This window comes from Bombyx mandarina, chromosome 12 (genome assembly GCF_030267445.1).
Source record: "Bombyx mandarina strain Sakado chromosome 12, ASM3026744v2".
Classification (NCBI taxonomy): domain Eukaryota; kingdom Metazoa; phylum Arthropoda; class Insecta; order Lepidoptera; family Bombycidae; genus Bombyx; species Bombyx mandarina.
In genome coordinates, this window is record NC_143219.1 from 4,035,757 (window position 1) to 4,060,368 (window position 24,612).

Sequence of the window (24,612 nt, forward strand, 5' to 3'; positions counted from 1 at the left end):
AAAATGAAGGGCTTTTTTATTTTTTTATTATTTAATTTAATTTTTTTTAATTTAAAAAAAAACTTAATTTATAGGATATTTGGAATGATTCTTCAGAAGAGGACATGGAAACTGGGTAGGCAACAATTTTCCAGTAGTCTGATTAATTATAATTTTATGACATAGTATTTTTTTTTATAATTTTGACTTGATTAAAATAGTCATACGTAATAATTTGTAGTAGTCTGGTTCTCAACCAATTTGTTAGCCAAGCCAATCAAAGTTAATTCAATAGTTGGTTGTTTATTTGCAGAAGGAGCAAACACTAAAAGAGTGCAAGACGCCTTGACAATTTTAAACATCAGATCCTTCAAATATGCGTTGTGTAGAATTTATACAGTTGATTTTACATTTATCCTTAGAATTTTGGATGTATCTGTTACTTATGTTATTGTTCTAGTGCAGTTCACACATGTTTTAGATTAAGTATTTTTGCCTCATAAATGTATTTTAGTTAACTGTATTCCGTACATTAATTAAATTGCTTTATTCAGTTGTCAGTTTACTTCTTCCTAAATTTGTTACCTTCTCTTTGTAATGTTCATAAATGAATGTTTATAAATGTTCACAATATTTATACATTATGTCTAGACAATGAATTAGATTTATTTTACTCTACGGTTTTTCCCGAGCGCTATGACATGTCCTTCTTCAAACGAGACTTGTGGAGAGTACATATTAGTGGGCAGCCGCTTGGCTGTACCCCTGGCTGGTCTGGTTTTCCTTTTACGTTCATGGGTGACGGTAACCACACACTATCAGGTGGGCCGTATGCTCACCTGCATTCAAAGGCAATAAAAAAATCCTTTCTTTTTTCTTTCTTTTGTGATTAAAGGATGGCCCGGAGGATTTTACAGATTCACCAGGTAAGGTGGGCTCATCCAGGAGTGTTGGCTTTTGCTAACAGCTACCCGAGCGTCTCCAAAGGATACCTAACAACTCAAGAGCAGATGCTTCGCGAATGAATCTATTACCGGATCGGAATCGCAACTCGCCTTATCGAATTACCATTCCAACGCTGATTTCATCTGTGTGCAGATCGATTCGAGGCCCAGGTATTCGTGTAGGTCGACGTTCTTTACGAACCACAGAGCTCCGACAGCTAGCCTGTAAAAGCGGGATTGGAGGGTCTCTATGTGTATGTGAGCCGCGTGAGCGAACATCACACTCGCGTAAATCATGACGGGCCTTATACATTTTTTGTAAAGTGTCACATTTTACTCCGCTTAGAGATCATAGGATAAATTCTGCCGAGAATAAGCGCAACGCGGTCGCAGACTAATTTTATATGCGGGCAGTAAGTCATCGATGCATCCGGAGTGACTCCCGGGTACTTGACCTTCTGGGCCCAAGGTATTGGTTGACCGAAGTGATCGGGGGCATGAAATTTCTCCTCGTGATCCGGGAAGTAATATGATTGAGTTTCTCCTTTGAAAGTGCACCGCTGTGCTTTTCGCTATGCGCCGTTTTCAGAACAACTGTCCGAGGGTTGCGGCTGCGTTCTGGAGCTTCCTCGCGATTAGGGACACGGGGAGGAGCGGTTTTCCTTGAATCGATATCGAAAAGAACGGTATCAAAAAAATACCCATATGATGTGCACGAAACTGTCCGGCACGCCCATGTTGAATAGTTTGAAAATCAAACTGTTGTGCCAGACTTTGTCCAACCCTTTTGCGGCATCGAAGAAGAGGGCTCCCATGTTGAACGGCTATGGTCAGTTAAGCCCTTCGAGAATGTGCTCCGTGAGGCGGTGCGCCTGTTGTACACAAGAAAAAAGAAACCCTCTGTTATTGTGTAAGCCTATAATTTTATTCATACTGGTGGTAGGACCTCTTGTGAGTCTGCGCGGATTGGTACCACCACCCTGCCTATTTCTGCCGTGAGGCAGTGATGCGTTTCGGTTTAAAGGGTGGGGCAGCCGTTGTAACTATACTTGAGACCTTAGAACTTATATCTCAAGGTGGGTGGCGCATTTACGTTGTAGATGTCTATGGGCTCCAGTAACCACTTAACACCAGGTGGGCTGTGAGCTCGTCCAGCCATCTAAGCAATAAAAAAAAAAATCGTAAATGAATAAAATGGATAACATTCATAAATGGATATAATTCATAAATGGATGTTCATAAATTGGTAAAGCAAGGCGAAGCACGTTTTAGCTTGTTACAAAAATTGTCCTATTACATTAATTTCAATAATCATCGTTCAGATATAAATACGAATTTAAGTAAATTATTTTTTCATTAATCCTATAGTCTTTCTATAGATTTATATATTTCTAAAATATCCTTTCATATTATGTAGTTTTCATTAATTTGTGGATCTGTAAACCTTGTATACATTGTAATGTTTATTTATTTCTAATACACAGAAGCACGCACAAATAGAAATTTTATCAAGTGAAATTATCGAGGCACTGAGTTATTTAATTATTATGTTGTCACTTAAATGCAAAAAGCACTCAGATAAATTAATAGTAAAATTGATCATATCATTGCGTTGACTAGAGCAGGTGAAGATCACGTTTTCACTAAGCACACTTCACATAAGCCTCGGAATAATGTGTATCAATAAAAAAATTCAGAGTATTATAAAGTCTGTGGTGTCCATCAGAACGATTATGCTAGTGCAAAGTATCCTAGGCTTTTATCACAAAATGTCCAATAATCTATGTGTGTCGTTTTTATTTTTGACATACACAACTATACTAATCTCAGTTCTCTCTTTTCATTCACTTAATAACTTAATAACTCATAAATTTGCTTATACAATAAGTATGATATTGGAGTACGATATCAATACATTAATATCACTGATAACAGCCGGGAGACAATATTTCGATTTCTTTGAAGAAATGAAAAAAATAGATTTTTCCATTGGTTTCGGTGAATTAAACATAGAAGACTTACCGTTATCGCGTACTCTCTTCGTCACTATATTCGTTACAAATATACTACTTTGTACTATGACTGCAGCATTAGTGTTATTTTTTAGTACTCAATTTTTTATCATATCATCAGGATCGACGTTTTCCTTGGCAATCATTTCGTTTGGCTTAAATCTAAATGTTTTACCAAGAATAATTATTTTTGAATTGTTTTACAAAAGAATTAAATACATAAATTTATCATTGAAGAGAAAACTTAAGGTATTAGCACTGGAGTGTGATCATACAATTGCAAGATTCGAGATAATCAACGAGAATTTGATCATCTACAACAAATTGCTTCAGAGCCTTGGCAACGTGAATGTGTCATTGAAATCATCAGTAAGATACTGAATTATTACTGTATTGTTCTGCAATGTTGATTGCTTTATAACTGATTTATAAGAACACCTTTACCTTTTTTTACAGCAGTAACTGCATTTTTGTTCATTCATGCTAATTGTCTATATGATTTTAGACAGTGTTCAATAACAATTTCCACGTACCAATAATTATTTATAATTATTCTATGCTTCCAGATACTACTCACGACCTTTACTTGCTTCTTCCGCTGCAGTCTCATATGTTTTTATGTAATTACTATGAACGAAGATAAGGTAATTGTAATGTATTTTTTTGTTGTTGCTTACATGGGTGGACGAGCTCACAGCCCACCTGGTGTTAAGTGGTTTACTGGAGCCCATAGACATCTACAACGTAAACGCGTCACCCACTTTGATGTATAAGTTCTAAGGTCTCAGTATAGTTACAACGGCTGTCCCACCCTTCAAACCGAAACGCATTACGGCTTCACGGCAGAAATACTTACGTAGCATACGCTTTAGTTATATACTAACAGGAATAAGGAATTCATCAGGAATTTTATTAGTCAATTCGTCTGAGCAACGTTCTTTGCCCACTTTATATACAGTGTAGTTTGCGGTGGCAAATTTGCTGGTGACAAGCTATTTAATAATCATAAAATGGCCGTAATATTACAAATTTTTACGGTAGACAGCGGTTTGGCTCTGCCCCTGGCATTGCTGACGTCCATGAGCGACGGTAACCACTCAACATCAGGTGGGCCGTATGCTCGTCCGCCTATACGGCTTAAAAAAAAAAAAACTATTTGAATGTCTCGTTGGTTCAGTGGCTAATAATCCGACTACTTTACTACTTTAGAATAGTCTTTATACAGGGTGGCCCATAAGTCCTTTGATATGAAAAAAAATTTATTAAAATAAAACTAATTACATTATGAATTAAATTTTTATTTACATAAAAAGCTTAAAAAACGGGAATTATTTTTTGAAAATAACATCTCCTAAATGTAATCCGTTGCGATCACGGCACTCTTGCAAACGACGTCTAAAATTGTCGATGACTGCGCGGCACGTCACTGCTGAAATGCTTGTCATTTCTCTGCGGATGTTTTCTTTTAGGGCCTCAATTGACCGCGGGTTTGTGTCGTATACTTTAGCCTTAAGGTAGCCCCACAAAAAAAAATCCATCGGGGTCAGATCTGGACTACGTGGAGGCCAGGAAATGTCTCCTCTCTTAGAGATAACTTTGAAAGGAAAAAGTTGACGGATAACGGGCATAGCAGTGTTAGAGGTGTGAGAAGTGGCCCCATCCTGTTGAAACCACGTCCTGGCATTAAAGCCTGAAAAGTTTTGCAATTCTGGTATGAAAAACTCTTCGATCATAGCCACATATCGCTCCGACGTAACAGTAACTGCGCGCCCTCTGCCATCCTCAAAGAAGTAAGGCCCTAGGATACCATGGGCTGACATAGCGGCCCAAACAGTCACTTTCGGACTATGTAAGGGCTTCTGATGCTTAAGTTTTGGATTGATGGGGCTCCAATAGCGGCAATTTTGTTTACTAACATGCCCGTTAAGATGGAAATGAGCCTCGTCAGAGAACATTATGTTATTGAAGGAAGTAAACCGATTCAACATTTCATTCGCATAATTTTGTCTTTGAATACCGTCAGTTTCCTTTAATTCTTGAACCAACTGAATTTTGTAAGGGTGCATATGTAAATCTTTCTTCAAAATCCGTTGTAACGATGTCCTGGATACGTTTAATGCTCTGGCGCGCTTACGAGTTGACTGTGTCGGATTTTCGCGAATAGACTGTGTCACTGTGTCTATGTTTTGTTCCGTACGTGACGTCCTTGGGCGACCCAACCGCGGTTTATCTAACGTCGAACCGGTCTCCTCGAACTTAGCAACCCAGTTCTTAATCGTTTGAAGAGTTGGAGTGTCGTCAAAGTTGTGTAAACCTTTGTGTTCTCGAAATTTACGCCGCGCAACGGTTGCCGAATTGTCGTTTTTATAAAACTCGCGCACACAAAACGCACGGTCCGCTCCGGTAAAACGCTCCATCGCGACTAAATTCCCAGAAACCGAAGTTACTCCCCCCGCTTCCCCTGCACCGCTCACGCGCGCCCTGTTCGTTTTATTCAAATTTTACTTTTCAAAGGACTTATGGGCCACCCTGTATTTGGCATTCGCGGTTATATTGTGTTGTATAACTCATATGTTTGCTTTCGGGTCTTATAAAAGATAGGCAGATCCTAACTTAGAGCCTTTTATTGTAGGTACATCGCAAATTTTACTTTTTTTATTTTTTTATTGCCGCATTCGTCAGACGTATGCTACGTTCAGTTCTAAAGTTCATAAATCATTGAAGGGTTAAATTTGTTCTATACCATAAAATATTACCGAAAATAATTTCAGGTATACATCATGCAAATCATAGAACTCACTAAGCAGACGTTATTTCTGGGTGTATTAATAATATTAGCGGAATATATAAGAAATGAAATAGAAAACTTGAAAATGACAGTGTCACTACAACTATTTACGTGTACAGGTGAGAATGGTTTCAATAGGCTTGAAATTTAAATTTAATTAATATCTTTAAAATATTAACAAATATGCTTTCGTTTATAAACATTATAAGAACGTACATTATCTATATAGGTATATTAATACGTGAAGCAAAAACTTTGTATCCCTTTTTACGAAAATTACGCGGACGGAGGAGTATGAAATTTTCCACAATTATAGAGATAATAGAGAAGAAGTGCACAATGCTAATATTTTTTTTAAATAATGCATAAAAGATACATTAAATCAATAAAGAAAACATTACCCACACTACATACCATGTATTTGACGCACACACGCATGCATACTATTTATTGTCAAACTTATGTTCTTGATGTCTGTTATCAAATTGAGAATAGATTAAATATTGTTTGTCTTTGTTAATATTTTTTATAGTGTAGTATTGGCGAAATTTGTGATTATAGAAGTATAAAATACAATCATAATAGTGTACAAACTTACAATTCCAATTAATTATAGTCGAATTTCAACTACTGCGGGACCTCTAGCACATATAGTTACCCTAAAATTTTAATGTTTTGATCAATACGACCTGAAATTAGCTACCGAGGAGGATCTTTTTTTTACGAAAAACACAATAGTTGGTGGATGGAATAGACACATTTTTCAAATAGGCGTTTTTTTTTTCAGATACTCAACTATATCATCAAGTCAGTGATATTTTGAAATACATCGAATTACGCCCATTCAACTATGTGGTTTTAAGAATATTCTCTGTCGACACCAACCTATTTCTTGGACTTATCAACGTTTGCAGCACATACCTTATAATTATAACACAGTTTTTGAATGCTTATGTTAATTAAACTAATATTTTTATGAGAGTGCGTTTCTATAGAAGTCAATAGTATTGGGAACAAACAAGTTGCTAGTTTGAATAACACTACGCAAAGCTAAGTTTATTTATTTATTAGTAAATTAAGAAATGGTTCTCGAAAATGAGCCTTAAAGGATTTTTATTTATTTATTGCTTAGAGGGGTGGACGAGGCTATGAGCCTACCTGGTGTTAAGTGGTTACTGGAGCCCATAGACATCCAAGACGTAAATGCGCCACCCACCTTGAGACATAAGTTCTAAGGTCTCAAGTTCTCAAGTATAGTTATAGAGGAAAGCTCCTTACCAAAAATACCACAAGCACTCGAACGAACATGATCAGACGTCCAAGAGTCCTCACGATCGTATTGACGCGTGGAACGTGCGACCGCAACTGTTTTTGTCAGCAAAATGGGAGCAGTACTCATCAGATAACGTTACAAAAACTTGATGACGGGCCCAGCAACAAAGGCGCCACCGTCTCGCTTCGATTACGCTTTATGACAAAGCATTTTTTTCCAAATAACACTCATATTGATCCGCGCTCTTCGTTTATTTTGTTTGGGCTTTATTAGATATTTTTTGTGGGGCAGATATTCTGATAGATATCAGGAGGAGTCCACTTTAAATGGAGCTTGTTGTAAGTTTTGATGTTGCAGTGTGGAGGCTTATGCATTAATGGAAATGTGAATAACTCCCGTGGCGAGAACTATGGTATTGTGAGCTGGCGTTGGTCTCAATTGTTGGTTTAATCGAGGTTTTTATACCTACAATTTGTATTGCTAAAGCATTGTTGTTAACTTTAAAGAGCAATTTCACTGTCTAAAATGGTCATTCATCATATTGTTTAGATCGTAATAGAGATTGGTTCGTCTAGAATTATACTGGCCATAAATACTGCTACAATTAAAAATAAACAAAATATTACATTTGAATTTGGAATCTGTCGTTTTTATATGATTGCTCATTGAGTTTTCTCATTTTGGCGCCAATACATTGTACCATATTTTGCGATATTAAAATGGAGTGGGGTGATAAGGAGAACCGAATCGCTGTGATTGCATTACACAAAGTAGGTATGGTGCTAAATGCAATTTATAAAACTCTCCATAGGCTTGGTATTAGTAAAATGTTTGTGTACCGGGCTATTAATAGGTGCAATGAGACCTCCTCTGTTTGTGACAGAAAAAGATCTGGCCGTCCACGTAGTGTTCGTACGAAAAAGGTGGTCAAAGCAGTTAGGGAAAGAATTCGAAGAAATCCTGTCCGAAAGCAAAAGATTTTATCTCGGGAGATGAAGATATCATCTAGAACCATGCCGCGTATTTTAAAAGATGACTTAAGACTTGCAGCCTATAAGAGACGTACTGATCATTTATTAACTGATAATTTAAAAGAGAATAGGGTGGTAAAATCGAAACAACTACTGAAGCGGTACGCAAAGGGAGGTCATAGAAACATTTTGCTTACGGATGAGAATTTTTTTTACAATTGAGCAACATTTTAACAAACAACATGACCGTATTTATGCTCAAAGCTCTAAGGAAGCTTTAAGGAATACATAAGTATTAAATTAACTCACTGTAAAAGTAATAAATGTTATTTGCAATATAATTTTTTTTTTCTTTGTCTCAGTATTTATGGCAAGACTAGGTATATGAACGAAGTTTCGATTCACAGACCAGCATTAGACCAAAGTATTGCTTCAAATATCAATATTTTTAGTAAACAAAATTTATCATGTCTAAATATCCTAATCTTAATCAATTTTAATGCATTGAAGGGTTGAGTAGCACATTATTTGTATAGACGGTGTTAAACAAAATTTAACATTTGGAGATTTTTAAGAGGAAATCAGTCGTTCCCAGCCATTTGTTTCAAATTTTTTTTAATTTCCTAGTTGGGTGGACGAGCTCACAGCCCACTTGGTGTTAAGTGGTTACTGGAGCCCATAGACATCTATGATGTAAATACGCCACCCACCTTGATATATAAGTTCTAAGGTCTCAGTATAGTTACAACGGCTGCCCCACCCTTCAAACCGAAACGCATTAGTGTTTCACGGCAGAAACAGGCAGAGTGGTGGTACCTATCCATGCGGACTCACAAGAGGTTCTACCATCAGTATATTGGATTATTATAGCATTGTTAGATATTTGTTCGTAAGTTTTTTATTTTTTTTTATTGCTTAGATGGGTGGATGAGCTCACAGTCCGCCTGGTGTTAAGTGGTTACTGGAGCCCATAGACATCTACGATGTAAATACGCCACCCACCGTGAGATATAAGTTCTAAAGTCTCAGTATAGTTACAACGGCTGCTCCACCCTTCAAACCGAAACGCATTAGTGTTTCACGGCAGAAACAGGCAGAGTGGTGGTACCTATCCATGCGGACTCACAAGAGGTTCTACCATCAGTATATTGGATTATTATAGCATTGTTAGATATTTGTTCGTAAGTTTTTTATTTTTTTTTATTGCTTAGATGGGTGGATGAGCTCACAGTCCGCCTGGTGTTAAGTGGTTACTGGAGCCCATAGACATCTACGATGTAAATACGCCACCCACCGTGAGATATAAGTTCTAAAGTCTCAGTATAGTTACAACGGCTGCTCCACCCTTCAAACCGAAACGCATTAGTGTTTCACGGCAGAAACAGGCAGGGTGGTGGTACCTATCCATGCGGACTCACAAGAGGTCCTACCATCAGTATATTAGATTATTATAGCATTATTAGATATTTTTGTCGTAAGTTTGTGAATTAGAACCATTTAAATTACATTTAGTTACTAAAACGCGTTCGTTAACTGACCTTGAAGACGCGTGTAATTAATAAAATCATGAATCGTGATGCATCAATGATTCAAATGGCCTATTTTGGACCACCCAAAGGACGGTAACGTAGTAATCGTTCTCCTTCATAATTTATGACATTACGGATTGATTTTGAATTAAGAAGATATTTATTATAGTTACCTTTAATTAAGTAATTTCTAATGTTAACGTTTCACTGTCTTCTAGTTTGGATGTTGGGTTATGTTGTATTGTAAAAAAATATTTTAACTAAATAGTTTAGAAGTTTGTTTTTAAAATTGTTAAAGCAATTACTATAAGTATGCTATATAAATAGATAGACTTGTTATTCGAATATGAAAAATTGACAAATGAGGAGTAAGTAAATCATAGCGGTGGCCTTAATGCTATTTCTATGTAATGTACCTACTAGTGGTCGCCCGGTAGTGGAAATTCGACTATAATTAATTTAATTATAAGTTTGAACGTTATTAAGGGTCTATTGACAAAGACTATCATAGCCCTCTATATTGTTCCAATTATTCGTAAGCGCGTGGACTCCGCGTGGCCTCCGCGTGGCGCCGGCTCCGGGACAGCCCGAACAGCCTCCTGGCCGCGATAGGGAGTCGCTATTGCTGCCCTATACTGAGGCACTGGAACGAAGTCCATGTTGGCTCAAGACCAGCCATGGTCAATGTAAAATAAATAAAATGTACTTTTTTTTTTTTTTTTCTTATTACTAACACTTCATATGGAATTTAATTCTAAAATAAAAAAATATTATTATATTAACAAATTACGCCACGGCTACACTATAGATAAATATTAATGAAGACAAACAATATCAATAGATTTTGAATTTGACCACAGGCTTTAAACAAAAAAGTTTAATGTGTGTGTGCCAAATACATGGTAGTGTGTCTAATGTTTTTTTTTTAATGATTCAATGTATTTTTTAAGTATAATTTAAAAAAAAAATTAGCATTCTGCATTCCTTCTCTATATTCTCCATAAGTGCGAGAAGTTTCATATTCCTCTGTCCGCGCAATTTTCGTAAAAAGGTGTACAAAGTTTTTGCTTCACGTATTAACATATAGGTTACAACTTTTTCCAAGAAAACCTGTTCAAATACTAAAATTTTGGACATTTGCAAAACAAATTAATTACAAACGTTTCATAAAATTACTACAATTATTATTACTTCGATTTTCTCTAGTTATCAACCGATTTATTTTGTTGTTGTTATTGAACCAATTATATTGTGCAAAAAAAATGAAAATTAACCGTTTTTTAATCTCTAAAGTGAAAATAAAAAAACAAAATAAAAAAAAGGAATTTAAAACCTTGAGGAACCAGTATGTATAGTCAAACTTCGATCATTAGGGGAAGCTTAGTTAAATGAATCATACAGAATTTCCCATTCTCTATATTTCAATATTCCCACTAATTGGTGGAATAGTTGATGTTTCAATACTTAGGTTGAATGCGATTGATAGGCGGATTATATGGACAGACGAGAGATAATGTCTTACGGAATCATAAATATACCTGAAACTGGCGCTTTTTTTATTTTATTGCTTAGATGGGTGGACGAGCTCATGGCCCACCTGATATTGAGTGACTACCGGACTCCATAGACATCTACAACGTAAATGCGCAACCCACCTTGAGACGTGAGTTCTAAGGTCTCACTTGTAACAGTACAACGGCTGCGTCGCTCTTCAAAGCGAAACGCATTGCTGCTTCACCGCAGAAATCCGGGTGGTGGTACCTACCCGTGCGGACTCACAAGACGTCCTACCACCAGTAATTACGCAAATTATAATTTTGCGGGTTTGATTCTTATTACACGATGTTATTCCCTCACCGTGGAAGTCAATCGTGAACATTAATTAAGTACGTATTTCATTAGAAAAATTGGTACCCGCCTGCGGGATTCGAACACCGGTGAATCGCTCGATACGAATGCACCGGACGTCTTATCCTTTAGGCCACGACGAATAAAGATACGTAAGATCGAATTTTCAATTTCGTCTAAACACATTCAACACACTTCATCTTTCACATCACCTTCACATTCTGCATACTTATCTGCAGAATTACGCAGGACTATGAAAACTTTGAAAAACAAGAGCTTTTCTTGTTATATTGGCATTTTGCCACGTACCATCCGGCTATGGAATGAGCTCCCCTCCACGGTGCTTCCTGAGCGCTATGACATGTCCTTCTTTAAAAGAGGCTTGTGGAGAGTATTAAGCGGTAGGCAGCGGCTTGGCTCTGCCTCTGGCATTGCTGAAGTCCATGGGCGACGGTAACCACTCACCATCAGGTGGGCCGTGTGCACGTCTGCCTCTCTCTCTCTTTGGTTCCTCACTGCTGAGGATCGTGACTCCGTTCGATTCCGTCAACCAGCTGTCTCCATCGATCCCGTTTTGTAGCTTGGTGGAGTGCGTCGCTGACAGGTATTCCCAGTTCCTCCACTATTTGGTCCGACCATCGTTTGGTACCTCTACCCCTAGGCCTTTTTCCCTCTATTTTATCGGTCACCACAAGGCGTTCCAAATTGCTGGTGTCCCTGCGTGTAACATGACCAAAATACCGCAATATTCTTTGTAGGCAGGTTGTGGATAGACGTTGAGTCTTTTCTATTTTTATCTGCCTGAGAATAGAGATGTTGGTGCGGCGGCCCGTCCATGGTATTCGTAGCGTACGTCGCCAGCACCACATCTCAAAAGCGTCAATTCTCTGCCTATCTGCGGCTTTGAGTGTCCACGTCTCTGCACTGTATAGAGCAATGGAGAAGACAAGGGCAATAAGAAAAAAATATATAATTCGAATGTCTTTAAAATCATTCGATCGATCAACAATTTCACCTTCATAACGACTTGAACACGCTTATACAGAAAACGAGGGAGCGAATTAAACTGGTACAAAACCCGTCAATGCATACCTTCGTTACGATTAATCACAACGACGAGTCTAATGTAAATTGAGTGGAGTGAAAGCGTCTATTATGTCAAGAACTGGATCTGTAATTTGAAGTGATTTGTATATACATTGCTACTTCTGTAGATTACTTTAAATTCATTTACGGGCTTAGTATTGTAGATTGGCGATTCGGTACCTCTGGCATACGTACCCCGTCGAAGTACGAGGTACGAAGGGTACAGTGGGGGTACGCGAAAATTATAAGGAGGTACGAGTGGTACCGTGGGGGTACGTGAAAATTATATTGGCGATGGCGGTTCTGCCTATATTAACAATTTTTTTTTTTATAAATAGTTATAATGTGTGTAATATAGTTACTATAGTAGTAGTTGCGGATAATAACATGTACTTTTAGGTTAGGAATATTGTGTTCTTTTTTTTATAATAAATAATTGTCAATTGTTAATATATGTAAGTATTAACAATATTCTATGTCTATATCTAGAATATTTATTTCAAAATGAAACGTATAATTAATAACTTAATACATACAAACCGACCGACCGGAAAACATCAAGAGATATATAACACAATTTTAGGAGTACGTATGAAGTTATCAATCAGATGAGGTTTACTCATAAATGAAAAGTTTTTTTAAGGGCTCTAGATGATCAGTCATCGTTGTCTAAAGAAAAAGATAGCTAATGCTCTCGTATTGGACGGACAAATTTTTATATTGAAATATGTATATCTTTTGAAATATATTTTATATGCGTCCACAATTGAGCTCAACGTCGAATAATAACTGCATTAAACACAGTGTAATAAAAATCAAAATCAGAAAGTTAATAATTTACAGCATTATTGAAGATATTGAGACAATTTCTACTGCAGTTTGTTACTAAGCTATTATGAGTTCCGGTTTTTTGGGTGTGCCAGACAAATTTCATTGTCATAAAATTCATGTACATAATATGTACTTCGACTCCTGTTTCAAGTTGTGTGGCGGCATTTGCGCTGAGATATCAGATTGACTATGGGTTTCCAATTCAATATGGTGTTTATTCCTAAATCTAATTCCGACATTTGTATAATAATAATAATAATAATGTTTTTATTGCAAGTAACCATGACTCATATAAATTGTTAATAAGACTTAGACCTATGTTAGTAGTTATATTTACATCACAATGAATTAATAATAATAATAATAATATGTTCAAGGTTCTAGTCGAAACAGAAGATTGATTTAAAATTCTTCTAATTTCTAAAAAAGAAATATTTTTGATTACTTTAAAGTGGTTAACCACAAGTATTAGAGGAACTGATATTTATTTAATTTTTAACTGACTTCAAATGCACCTGTTTTTTTGGTGTGTGTTATTGTTGAACCTTTTTTAGGTGAACCGATTTTGATGATTCCTTTTTTATCTTGATAATCCTAATAAACTTCGACTATAGTTACATTGATAAAATTTTGGTTTTACTTTTTTGAGGTAGACTTTCCTTTTTGTTAAACTTTTCTATTATTAAAATTGAAAGATAGCCTTGAACGTGTTTTACTAATTTTTACGTACGTAACGTTTATTACTAATGTTTTGAAATGTTAATGAGACCAGATTTGACGGGGAATCCTTAACTTTAGGCCATTGGCTTGGCTGTTCCACTCATTTTATTAATTTCCATGAGCGACTCAGCTGCTTTTTTACCTAAAGTACATAGCTTACAATCACTCTATACAGAAATAAAAAAAGTCTAAAACCTCGCCTCGCCGCCTTCTGCGACTCGCAGAAGTCGAGCATCGCCTTCCACGACTTGTCGTTTCCTATTTTTGCGACGAGGACACGGCGCCGCCCCTCCCATGCGGGGCAGGCAACGAGCGTGTGCTCCGCAGTGTCCAAGTCGCAACCACAATGGTGGCACTCTGCCGTCGGCTCGGCTCCGATCCGGTGCAGGAACTCACCGAAGCAACCATGCCCAGTGGGCACCTGCGTGAGCCGGAAAGTGAGGCGTCCTCTGTCACGATTCACCCAATCCACAAGGACCGGGCGAATCGCCTCGACGGTCCTACGACCGGCCGAAGGATCAGCCAGCCAGCGGTCTGGACCATAACTCCAGCATGGACCGCTCAGATTGGGCCCTCCGCGCTCTGACCACACTGGGGCTGGGACGCGCCACGCCCCGGGCACGAAGGTCGCCCGCCACTGATAGTCAGCGGCGAGCGCCTTCACCTCCAGAACCCAAGGCGGCTTCCCAGCCAATACACACGCCGCCTCAAAGGAGATGGTGCGATAACCACGGATTACCCTGAACGCGATGGTGCGTTGCGGCCGTTGTAGCAGCTTCGCCACCCCCGCGGCCAGGGACAAAAAAAAACAATCAAAATATATTTTTATAAATTTCATCGATCATTAGCAGCTGGTTGTTTCCAATCCTCGTTTAAAAAAGGAATTCTTGAAACAATGGATTAAAAAACTAGATAATAAAATAATAAAAATATATCCAATAAGCGTTGCAATAAATAAACCCTAGACTAGTTTCCATGCTCAGAATGAAATGTTAGAATTGCTTTATCTCGCCCCCGGGAGCATGTAACATTCTACAGAGCCTTTACTTCACGGCATCAGCTACTGTTCGCTTCAAGAATGACGTAAGTACCATCTATGATATTTTATGCTAATAATTTTAAGGGGTCATAAGTATGTGGTGTTATAATTTCATTTTATTATTTCCGATTTTTCGAGTAGACGTTATACAGATACAATTTTCGTGGTCATGGGCGATTGAGGTACCTTCACTGGGTTAATTCATTTTAATTCACCGAAATTTTAATATTTTGTCAAGTACTGCCTAATTTTTTATAAAAGTTGTTATACTTGATTTAATCATGGCAATGATACGGCACAGGGCTCTGTATTTCCTCTTCAAGCCGCATCTTCTGCATTCAAAGTTAGTTATACCAAAGCCAAGGCGTCCGATCGATTAGAAAATTTATATTAATTGTATTATTTTGGCCCAAAACCTTAATTTTCTTTTTTTTTTAAGGCAGCGGTCCGAACTTCATACGAGGGTTCCGCGCCTACGGGGCATACAAGGTATGTAGGACTTGATTATCTGCAAATGTTGATAGCAGACCGCGGTCTTTCGCCGGGTCGCCTCGTAAATTTTACCGGAGGGGTTGGCCAGCCCTGACTATAGTGACGACTAGCAAGATCAAAAAAGATCCAAAAAAAATTCGAACATTTATTGATTTTTTTAAACTAAAAATGTTTTGTATCTAGTTGTAAGTGGCGACCATGTGTACTCCAAAGTTAACGAGGTGGAAGCCTCATGCAGTGATGCATCACACTGCTTAGGAGGAATGTACACCCTACGATGAGGGCATACTCGAACGATTGACCCAACCACAAGGGCAGGAAGAATTCACGAAGGGGATGTTAATTGAAGAATGAACACCAGAATTGGTTAATATTATGTAAGAATATCTGTCGGAGGCGAGTTTGGATGTAACCTTAACGGGTAGTGGATAGATTGGCAGTGCAGGATTTCACATCTTAAGTGATCATAATACATAGATACCATTCTATGATTAAATTTTATCGTTTCAAACATTCAAAGTTTTCGTAACTTTTTGAAGTAAAACGTCTTTATCGACGTAGGGAGGAAAAAACATATGTAACGTTTTTTGGTTACGCGCCATCTTAATTTCTTCCGTTACGCGCCATGTTTATTTTATTTCTATTTAATTTGTTATCAACAGATATTGCTGCACGTAAATTCAACAATTCGTGAATCGCGGTGCGAGATGTTACACAGTTCATAGACGTGCGGACTCACAAGAGGTCCTACAACCAGTAATAAACTCTACCACCACCACCAGTAATGAGCTCTAAACCAATCAAAAAACACTTTCAAAATTATATTTTTTTCAATCCACAAATGACCGTTGGTCACATACAACGTTCTCGATTCAAACACAATCCACAATTAAGAGTTAATACAACTAAGTTAGGATGTACTATGCAAATGAGTGTCAGGTTCGCGTGTACGCCGCCTACTCACGGCCCGGTTCAATATATAAAATTGCAATAAAGTACCATGAATAACGATTAAGTAATCGCTGCATGTGCCACGGGGTGACACGGTTACTTGCATTTTACCATGTCTTATTTATTAACTTGTAAAATTACGGTCGACGAAGAAGTCCCATTTGATACGCAAACGCTTGATCCTTGTTCATAAAGCTGACAGTCTCAAATGCAGCTCATTATAATCTGGATGAGGAAAAGTCATAGGGCACGATATCGCAGTCCCAAAAAGGCTCTTACATCCTTCAAGCTGGGAGGTGTGACTGTTTCAGAGCAGAATAAAAAGTATAATGAACTTCAATATTATTATGTTCTCACAGTTCACGAGTGTGTATACCATTCATTTGGCGCGTTTGATTATATTACACGATTTCGTTCCTTCAGAAGTCGTCAAGAATAGAATAGATAATAGTCAAGAAATAATATATGTCGTTTTTTTTTTAAATCGGTTTATTAGTTTCGGAGCCTATTCCATACATACAAACAAACAAATCTTTCCTCTTTATAATATTAGTATAGATGAAAAAGACGTTTAAATAGCAAACCTAACAGATAATTTTATATATTTTATATCCTGTTGATACCGGTCAGGATAGAAGAGCGAAGTTTTTTTTTTTTATTGCTTAGATAGGTGGACGAGCTCACAGCCCACCTGGTGCTAAGTGGTTACCGGAGTCCATAGTCATCCACAACGTAAATGCGCCACCCACCTTGAGATACAAGTTCTAAGGTCTCAAGTATAGTTACAACGGCAGCCCCACCCTTCAAACCCAAACGCATTATTGCTTCGCGGCAGAAATAGGCAGGGTGGTGGTACCAATCCGCGCGGACTCACAAGAGGTCCTACCACCAGTAAAAGTTATAAAAGTTATAAAATTGTAGCATTGTCATCATGGGCGTTGATCCGTTTGCAAATTTTCAAGTAAATCGGACGTTTTGAAGTCGATGATAGGACGTTAAAAAATTCCGTTACATAGAAATGAAAATACACACATACATATGTACCAAGCTTAGTAAAGCGTGCTAAAATTTCCAATTTTTCTTTCTGGCTGTCTGACTCTTCTTCAGTTTTTGAACTTACAGGTCGCATCACTTGATACGAGGACAAAGGCTTTGATACCCTTTAGGCTACGGACACTTTCAGGTTTGTAGATGGCTCACCTGGTGCTAAGCGATCAATCAGCAGTTTACGCAGAAGGAAATTGTCGAATGTCAAAAAGAAAAAGTCTAGTTTGTGTAAATGAAAATCAATTTAATCCGATGCTTATTTTAAAAGTAGATATAATTTGTATAAATTATTAATTTTACAAATATATACACGCGTTCGGACGGAGTTCAATCACAATATACATACGCAATGTAAGTACATAGCCCTGGTGAAAATATATATTATATACATAGAAGTCCCAATGAATAAATATGTCTCTTAGTATATACGCATTTACTGATCATTTTGAAAATGAAAACTTAAATGAAACTTGAATTAATTGGTTTCTGGACATGAAGTTTTTACTAGTACATATTTTATGTTGCGATAATTTTTATACAAAGATCATCCATGATAATCGTAACGACAGTTGAGTCAAAGCTGCGTATAGCTGAATAACAGTCTACGCAAACAAAGCAATTCAACTTAATATCTAAAGTATTTCATAATATCATTCATGACGTTTTTGAAATAATTCACATGTTTAACAGGAGTATTAAAATAACCTGTTTTATCATATTGCCAACTTATAACACCAATCACCACCTAATATTCCAACAACTCCAAATGCTTAGTGACGATACCAACCATATTACCTATTATTAACTTCATTCATTAGAAAACTTTGATACTCTATCAAAAACACGTTGAGCTCTGTATATCTGTATATGCAAATAATTATATAATTAAACAAACAGACTCAATCTAAATTTTATCCAAAGTCTGATTCGTTTTTTTTTATTATATTATATTATTCGTTTTTATATATTATATTTTATTATATTATTCATTCTGACTCTCGATACTAAATTTTTATCATTTGTTATTAACTCAATGGAGTAAATTTATCAACGAAATTTACATCGGCTCTGCCACTCAAAAAACGAATAATATTAATTCAGTTAATTCAATCTATATTCATAAAAAAATCACTAGGTAATAATTATGAAAGTGATCATTTTGTGAATTTTTATTTTGATAAATCACCACAAAATTTCGATTTATTTATTCCACAGAAATATAAATTTGTTCAGATTGATTCACCCCAACGATTAGCTTTATAAAAGTCCTCATTAGAATAAAATCTAATACTTATCTCAATTTTCATAAAAAATTATCAGATTTATCCCCTTAATTAGTATATCATTATAATATCGCAAGAACATAAATAATATTATAAGTTAACGCTTACATTAATAATTAAGTACTAATATCACATTTTATATAATTCGTTATTAAATTATTCGTTTATTATTTACAGACTTTTCATGATATGTTTAATGTATTTATGATTTTGTAATTCAAGTTGCGTCCCTGGCACTGTTCCTTTGATGTTTCGCTGTAACAAAAAGAGAAAAAACTTTTAAATAATCTACCTTCATTGAAATTTCAAGAAAATCAGACTAGGATCAAAAACGATTTTTTTTTTATTTCCTAGATAAGGCGACGACATTCAAGCCACCTGGTGGTGGGTAGTTACCAGAGTCTACAGCACAATATGAATGCCGCCACTGACTGACTGCCTACATGCTTCATACCGAAGCGAATTACAGCGTCGCGGCAAAATAGGCATGGTGGCGGCAGGCTCACAATTTACCCTTTGTGTTTTGATTTTTAATACACAGTATTTCGTTTTGGAACTAAAAATGTCTTACGCATACCTTCAACTGTTTATTCTTGACTATATCTAAACGAACCCAGTGCGCTTGTTGCTATACTGATCAGTTGCACACATTATGCTTTTTATTTATTTATTTTTTGCATAGATGGGTGGACGAGCTTACAGCCCACCTGGTGTTAAGTGGTTACCGGAGCTCATAGACATATTTCAGCCATCTATTACAATTCAACTGACACATCGATCTTTCATTGTGCCAGCATTCATGGTACGTATTGCTTATGAGGTAAATACCGTTACAGCAGTAGAACTGTGAGCTAGACTTCCGAGACATACTATTTATATTTAATACTAGCTGTATCCGTCCGCTTCGCTGGGCATTTAAAATTAACATTATTATTTCTCACCTACACAAAGATTCTCGTCATTAACGCCCCCGCAATTGGTGGAGAGAGTCCAACACTCATATAAATTTAGCCTATCCATTAAGTACATGTATTTTCTACACGGATACCAAGTTTCAAGTCAATCGGATGCACGGTTCTGTAGTTATAACGGAACATCCGTAAAAACCACTGTAGATTTATATATTAGTATAGATTATATAAAATACATAAAACTCACCGGTATGAAGGAACAAATGGTTCTTCAAGTTAGTGTGCTTCGAGAATCCTCTAGAACAAATGTGACATTTGTAGGGCCAGGATCCGCTGTGGACGTACATGTGCGACTTGAGGTCCCCCGGGGTCGGGAACGACTTGGAGCAGAGCGTGCATTTATGAGGCTTCTCCTGCGAATGAAAACAAAAGCTATTGGATCGAATTCAGTTGTAGTCATTTTTACTGGTGGTAGGACCTCTTCTGAGTCCGCAAGGGTAGGTACCGTCAGTGCGAGAGGCATACAAGCGAGAAATGGTATGAATGTGTTACATAGAATAATAAGGTCCTGCCGAGCCTATGGGCGGGGAAAGGCGTATAAAAAATAAAAAAAAGGGTAGGTACCACTACCCTGCCTATTTTTGCCGTAAAGCAGTAATGCGTTTCAATTTGAAGGGTAGGGCAGCCGCTGTAACTATACTTGAGACCTTTGAATTTATATCTCAAGGTGGGTGGCGCATTTACGTCGTAGATGACTGTGGGCTCCGGTAATCACTAAACACCAGGTGAGCTGTGAGCTCGTCCACACATCTAAGCTATTAAAAAAAAAGTTAACGATTGTGTTAAGCTGAATAGTGATTAACGTTCGAATATAGTAGGTTGAATTTCTATTCTTTTAAGGATGTTATTTAGAACATTGCAAGAACATATTGATCTATCAATCTGAACAAAAAAAGTAAACTTCTGTGCTCACACATAGAAACGTTAACGTCTGCTCTACATATAATCAGACACAATATAGTCGTTTGCTCGTATTCTGAGAACCAAATGTATTAACTAGACCTTATAATAAATAACAAATAAAAAAATTTAGTTACTAATACATTTTAAATTCTGTGCTCAGTTTTGGAAGAGAAACAATGAGAAAGTTAAAAGTTCTCCCCACTTTTAAATCTTTGGTTTTCATTTGCCTGTGTATTTCAATAGAAATATATATAAGTAAAGTATATAAATAATAACATATAAGAGTCATTACTGTAAAACATCCGTAGGACAAGATAGATAGAAACGATCCAATGAAGCATACGTACATATTGGGTATTATAATATGAAGCTAAAATGATATTCAAAAGTACTTTACAGATAAATAGCAATAACAGAACTCATAGTATCTAGGATTAAAAGTTCCATTAATGAGAATGGTAGCATCATAATACCAAAAGTCACGACGGTTAAGTTTGATCTTGAACAGAATTTTATTTTTCTTGATTTAAAAACGAATGTCGGGTTATTCGGTAATGGAATCGATTATTACGGATAGTAACGGTACTATAGGTATAATATAGGCACACAGGACATAACCCGTGATTTCACAATCACATTTGTTACTCACAAAGAATGAAACACGTTACATACATTATCCAGAGATAAACGTGCTGAACAATTTGAAATTTCAAATCAAATTACCAAAAACGAAATTAAGCAATGCTATTGCCGATGCATAGTTTCAATATTTTAAAGCTCGCAATGTATTCTAGATTTCGAGATAACACCGGATACATCCGCTAACTTCATGAATTCACAGTTGATTCACTTGTGAATTTCACATGCGAAGGATTCACAAATTAATTGACTATAAATGAATATTGTTTTTCATTCATTTTAAAGGTTCGTTCCTCATCGACATAGTTACTTGGCACTCTACGTATGTATATTATCCGAGAGATTAACTAAAATAAAATCAGTCGACGAAACATTTCCTCCGAATACCGTGACCCCCAAACAACGAAGACGGTTAAAACGAAACATACCCGCTGATGAGGCGTAAAACAGTAAACATAACAAATTGAATTCACCATAACGTCGTTTCCTTGCGGCTTCCCATGTATCCAAATGAGAATTTAAGTTAAAACGAAATAACTTCATGGAATCATTTGCGGGCACACGAGTATTCAATTTCGGTCATTAGTGATGTGCATTCTTTAGTTTTTGTTCGTTTTAAAGGTCATAATCACGCGAGCGCGAGACATCTTGACTCAGGTGCGATGCTCTTCGGTTATTATGATGACGATATCAACATACAGTTTTTTTCTGTACAAGCAAGTTGTAGAAATCAATATACGTTCACGAGTGACTTGGAACAATACTCTGTTACTAAAGGACAATACTCCTATTACTACGGGATATTATTATTGGTATAAAGACGTCCACTACTGATCATAGGTATCTCCCATGTTTCTTTCCATCGACCCGTCCATCGGCCCATGCTCCGCGCCTTTTGATGCGCGGTCCCTATTCGAGAGTTATTTGATCCTGGGAGGTAGATCAAAGAATTATCACACTGAACGTAACATTATTATGGTATTTCATCGAAATTATTTGTGTACAAACTCAGGGCAAGTCGTGTGCGTAATTATTTTTATAACGAGAAATTATTAAAAGACAAGATTACGTGTAAGTGTGATTGGCGATATTTTTTCTCTAAAATGCAAATGAAAATTTGTTATTGATCTTGAAGTAAGCAATAGTTTCAATGTCGCGTGTTCGTTTCAAGTTCGGACATATCATAAAAATCCTTCTGCAATTGGTCCTTTCTATTAGTTGCAACTATAATCTCATAATTGTCTTGAAGCTTGAAAACGATTTGATAAAACCAGTAAATCAAAATTTAATGCCGGCTTTAATTTTGATTTCGCGCTTAATCACTAATTACTTTTCTATGTTGTAGGTGTGTCAATTTCATTTTTAATTTCCTGTAAAACCGTCAATATTAATTGTGAAAACAAAAAAACTCAATCATGACCATTCTATTCATTATTTATACCGTTACCTCCCATTCGATATTCACTTGACATCCTACATCTCACACCCACTTCGTAAAAACTATAATTCGGCTAATCAAAGAGGTAGACTCCAAAATCTGCGACCGAATAAAAAACTGTTAATTTGCTTTAGCCAGGTTGTAGCAGAAGCCCAATCGAAAAGGGATAAAAAAAGGTACAAGTTATTAAATCGAGCCCGCTACCGAACACCGCTGTAATTCATAAATCAATATGTAAAGACTCATTAGTTCACGTATACTTTAGATAAATCACATTTTAAAACAGGAGCTATATAATTAAGCGAGTATAAACTAGACTGAAAATATGTAGGTGCTATGATTGTATTGATTATTAAATTATTTCTCACCAACAAAATTTCGCCCGGGACTTTATCAACGAATTCATCTACTAGAAATAATATTATGGTGTCTATCGGATTTTGTAACTACACAACACAAGGTGGGCTGTGAATACGACTTATAATGGGCATAAATGAAGATGCAAGTATCTATATATTAATACGTGAAGAAAAAACTTTGTATCCCTTTTTACGAAAATTGCGCGGAAGGAGGAGTATGAAATTTTCCACACTTATAGAGAATATAGAGAAAAAGTGCACAATGCTAATATTTTTTTAAAATAATGCATAAAAGTTACATTAAATCAATAAAGAAAACATTACACACACTACATACTATGTATTTGACGCACACACGCATGCATATTGTCAAACTTTTGTTCTTGACGTCTGTTGTCAAATTGAGAATAGATTAAATATTGTTTGTCTTTATTAATATTTTTTTATAGTGTAGCCTTGGCGAAATTTGTGATTATAGAAGTATAAAATACAATCATAATAGTGTACAACTTACAATTCCAATTAATTATTATAGTCGAATTTCGACTACTGCGGGACCTCTAGTAGGTTTAAAACTACATTTTTTTTTTTTAATGAACATTACGTATATCGGTTCAATTAACACTTAATACTGTCGATTTATAACTTAATCGTAATTGAATTTTAAACGTATTTGTTTAATGTAAATATGCTTCTGATTATAATTTTGACGATAAAGTAGGATAGTTTTTTTTATAGCTTAGACGATTGGACGAGCTCACGGCCCACCTGGTGTTTAGTGGTAACCGGAGATCATAGACATCTAAAACGTAAATGCTGCCACCCACCTCGAGACATGAAATGTAAGGTCTTCATTTTAACAGTACAACGGCTGCCCCTATTTTCAAACCGAAACGCATTACTGCTTCACGGCAGAGATAGGCAGGGTGGTGGTACCTACCCGTGCGGACTGACAAGATGCTCTACCACCAATAATTACGTAAACTATAATTTTACGGGTTTGATTTTTATTACACAATGTGATTCCTGTGGAAGTAAATCGTGAACGATTGTTAAGTACGTATTTCATTAGAAAAATTTGTACCTTTCTGCGAGATTCGAACACGGGTGCGTCGCTCGACACCAATACTCTGGGCGTCTTATCCTTTAGGCCACGACGACTTCAAATAAAAGGAATCAGGTAGTAAAATCAAGTAAATATTTTGAGATCAAACAAAGTTGGCTGTTCATTATTTTATTTTCGAAAATAATAGTTTCAATGGTGACAGCGTTTTAAATTATCATGTAAATATAAATATAGGCTTTATTACACAAAAGGTAATCAATTATATTTTAAAAAAAATAGAGGCTACAAAAAAATCTCGAACTATTGAATTTATGGTAAAGCATACACGGGTACAAATAAAGTTTACTTAGAGGAGTTTAAGATTTGATTTATATAGAAAACTCCCCTGTTCAAAATCGATTAAAATTATTCGATTCCCTTCAGAATAATCGCGAATTCGATCA

At 36.4% G+C, this 24,612-nt stretch overlaps 1 protein-coding gene across 1 annotated transcript in view; it reads right to left on the reverse strand.

The window, feature by feature from the left end:
- Window positions 1-17,733: 17,733 nt before the first annotated feature.
- LOC114243093 (uncharacterized) overlaps window positions 17,734-24,612 on the reverse strand; it is a 104,353-nt gene continuing 97,474 nt past the window's right edge. Inside the window, exons 6-7 of the mRNA XM_028174460.2 lie at window positions 19,952-20,117; window positions 17,734-19,048 (exon numbers count right to left, since the gene is read on the reverse strand). Of these exons, the coding sequence (XP_028030261.1) occupies window positions 19,011-19,048; window positions 19,952-20,117 (204 nt within the window). The 3' untranslated portion in view covers window positions 17,734-19,010. The remainder of the gene's footprint in view (window positions 19,049-19,951; window positions 20,118-24,612) is intronic.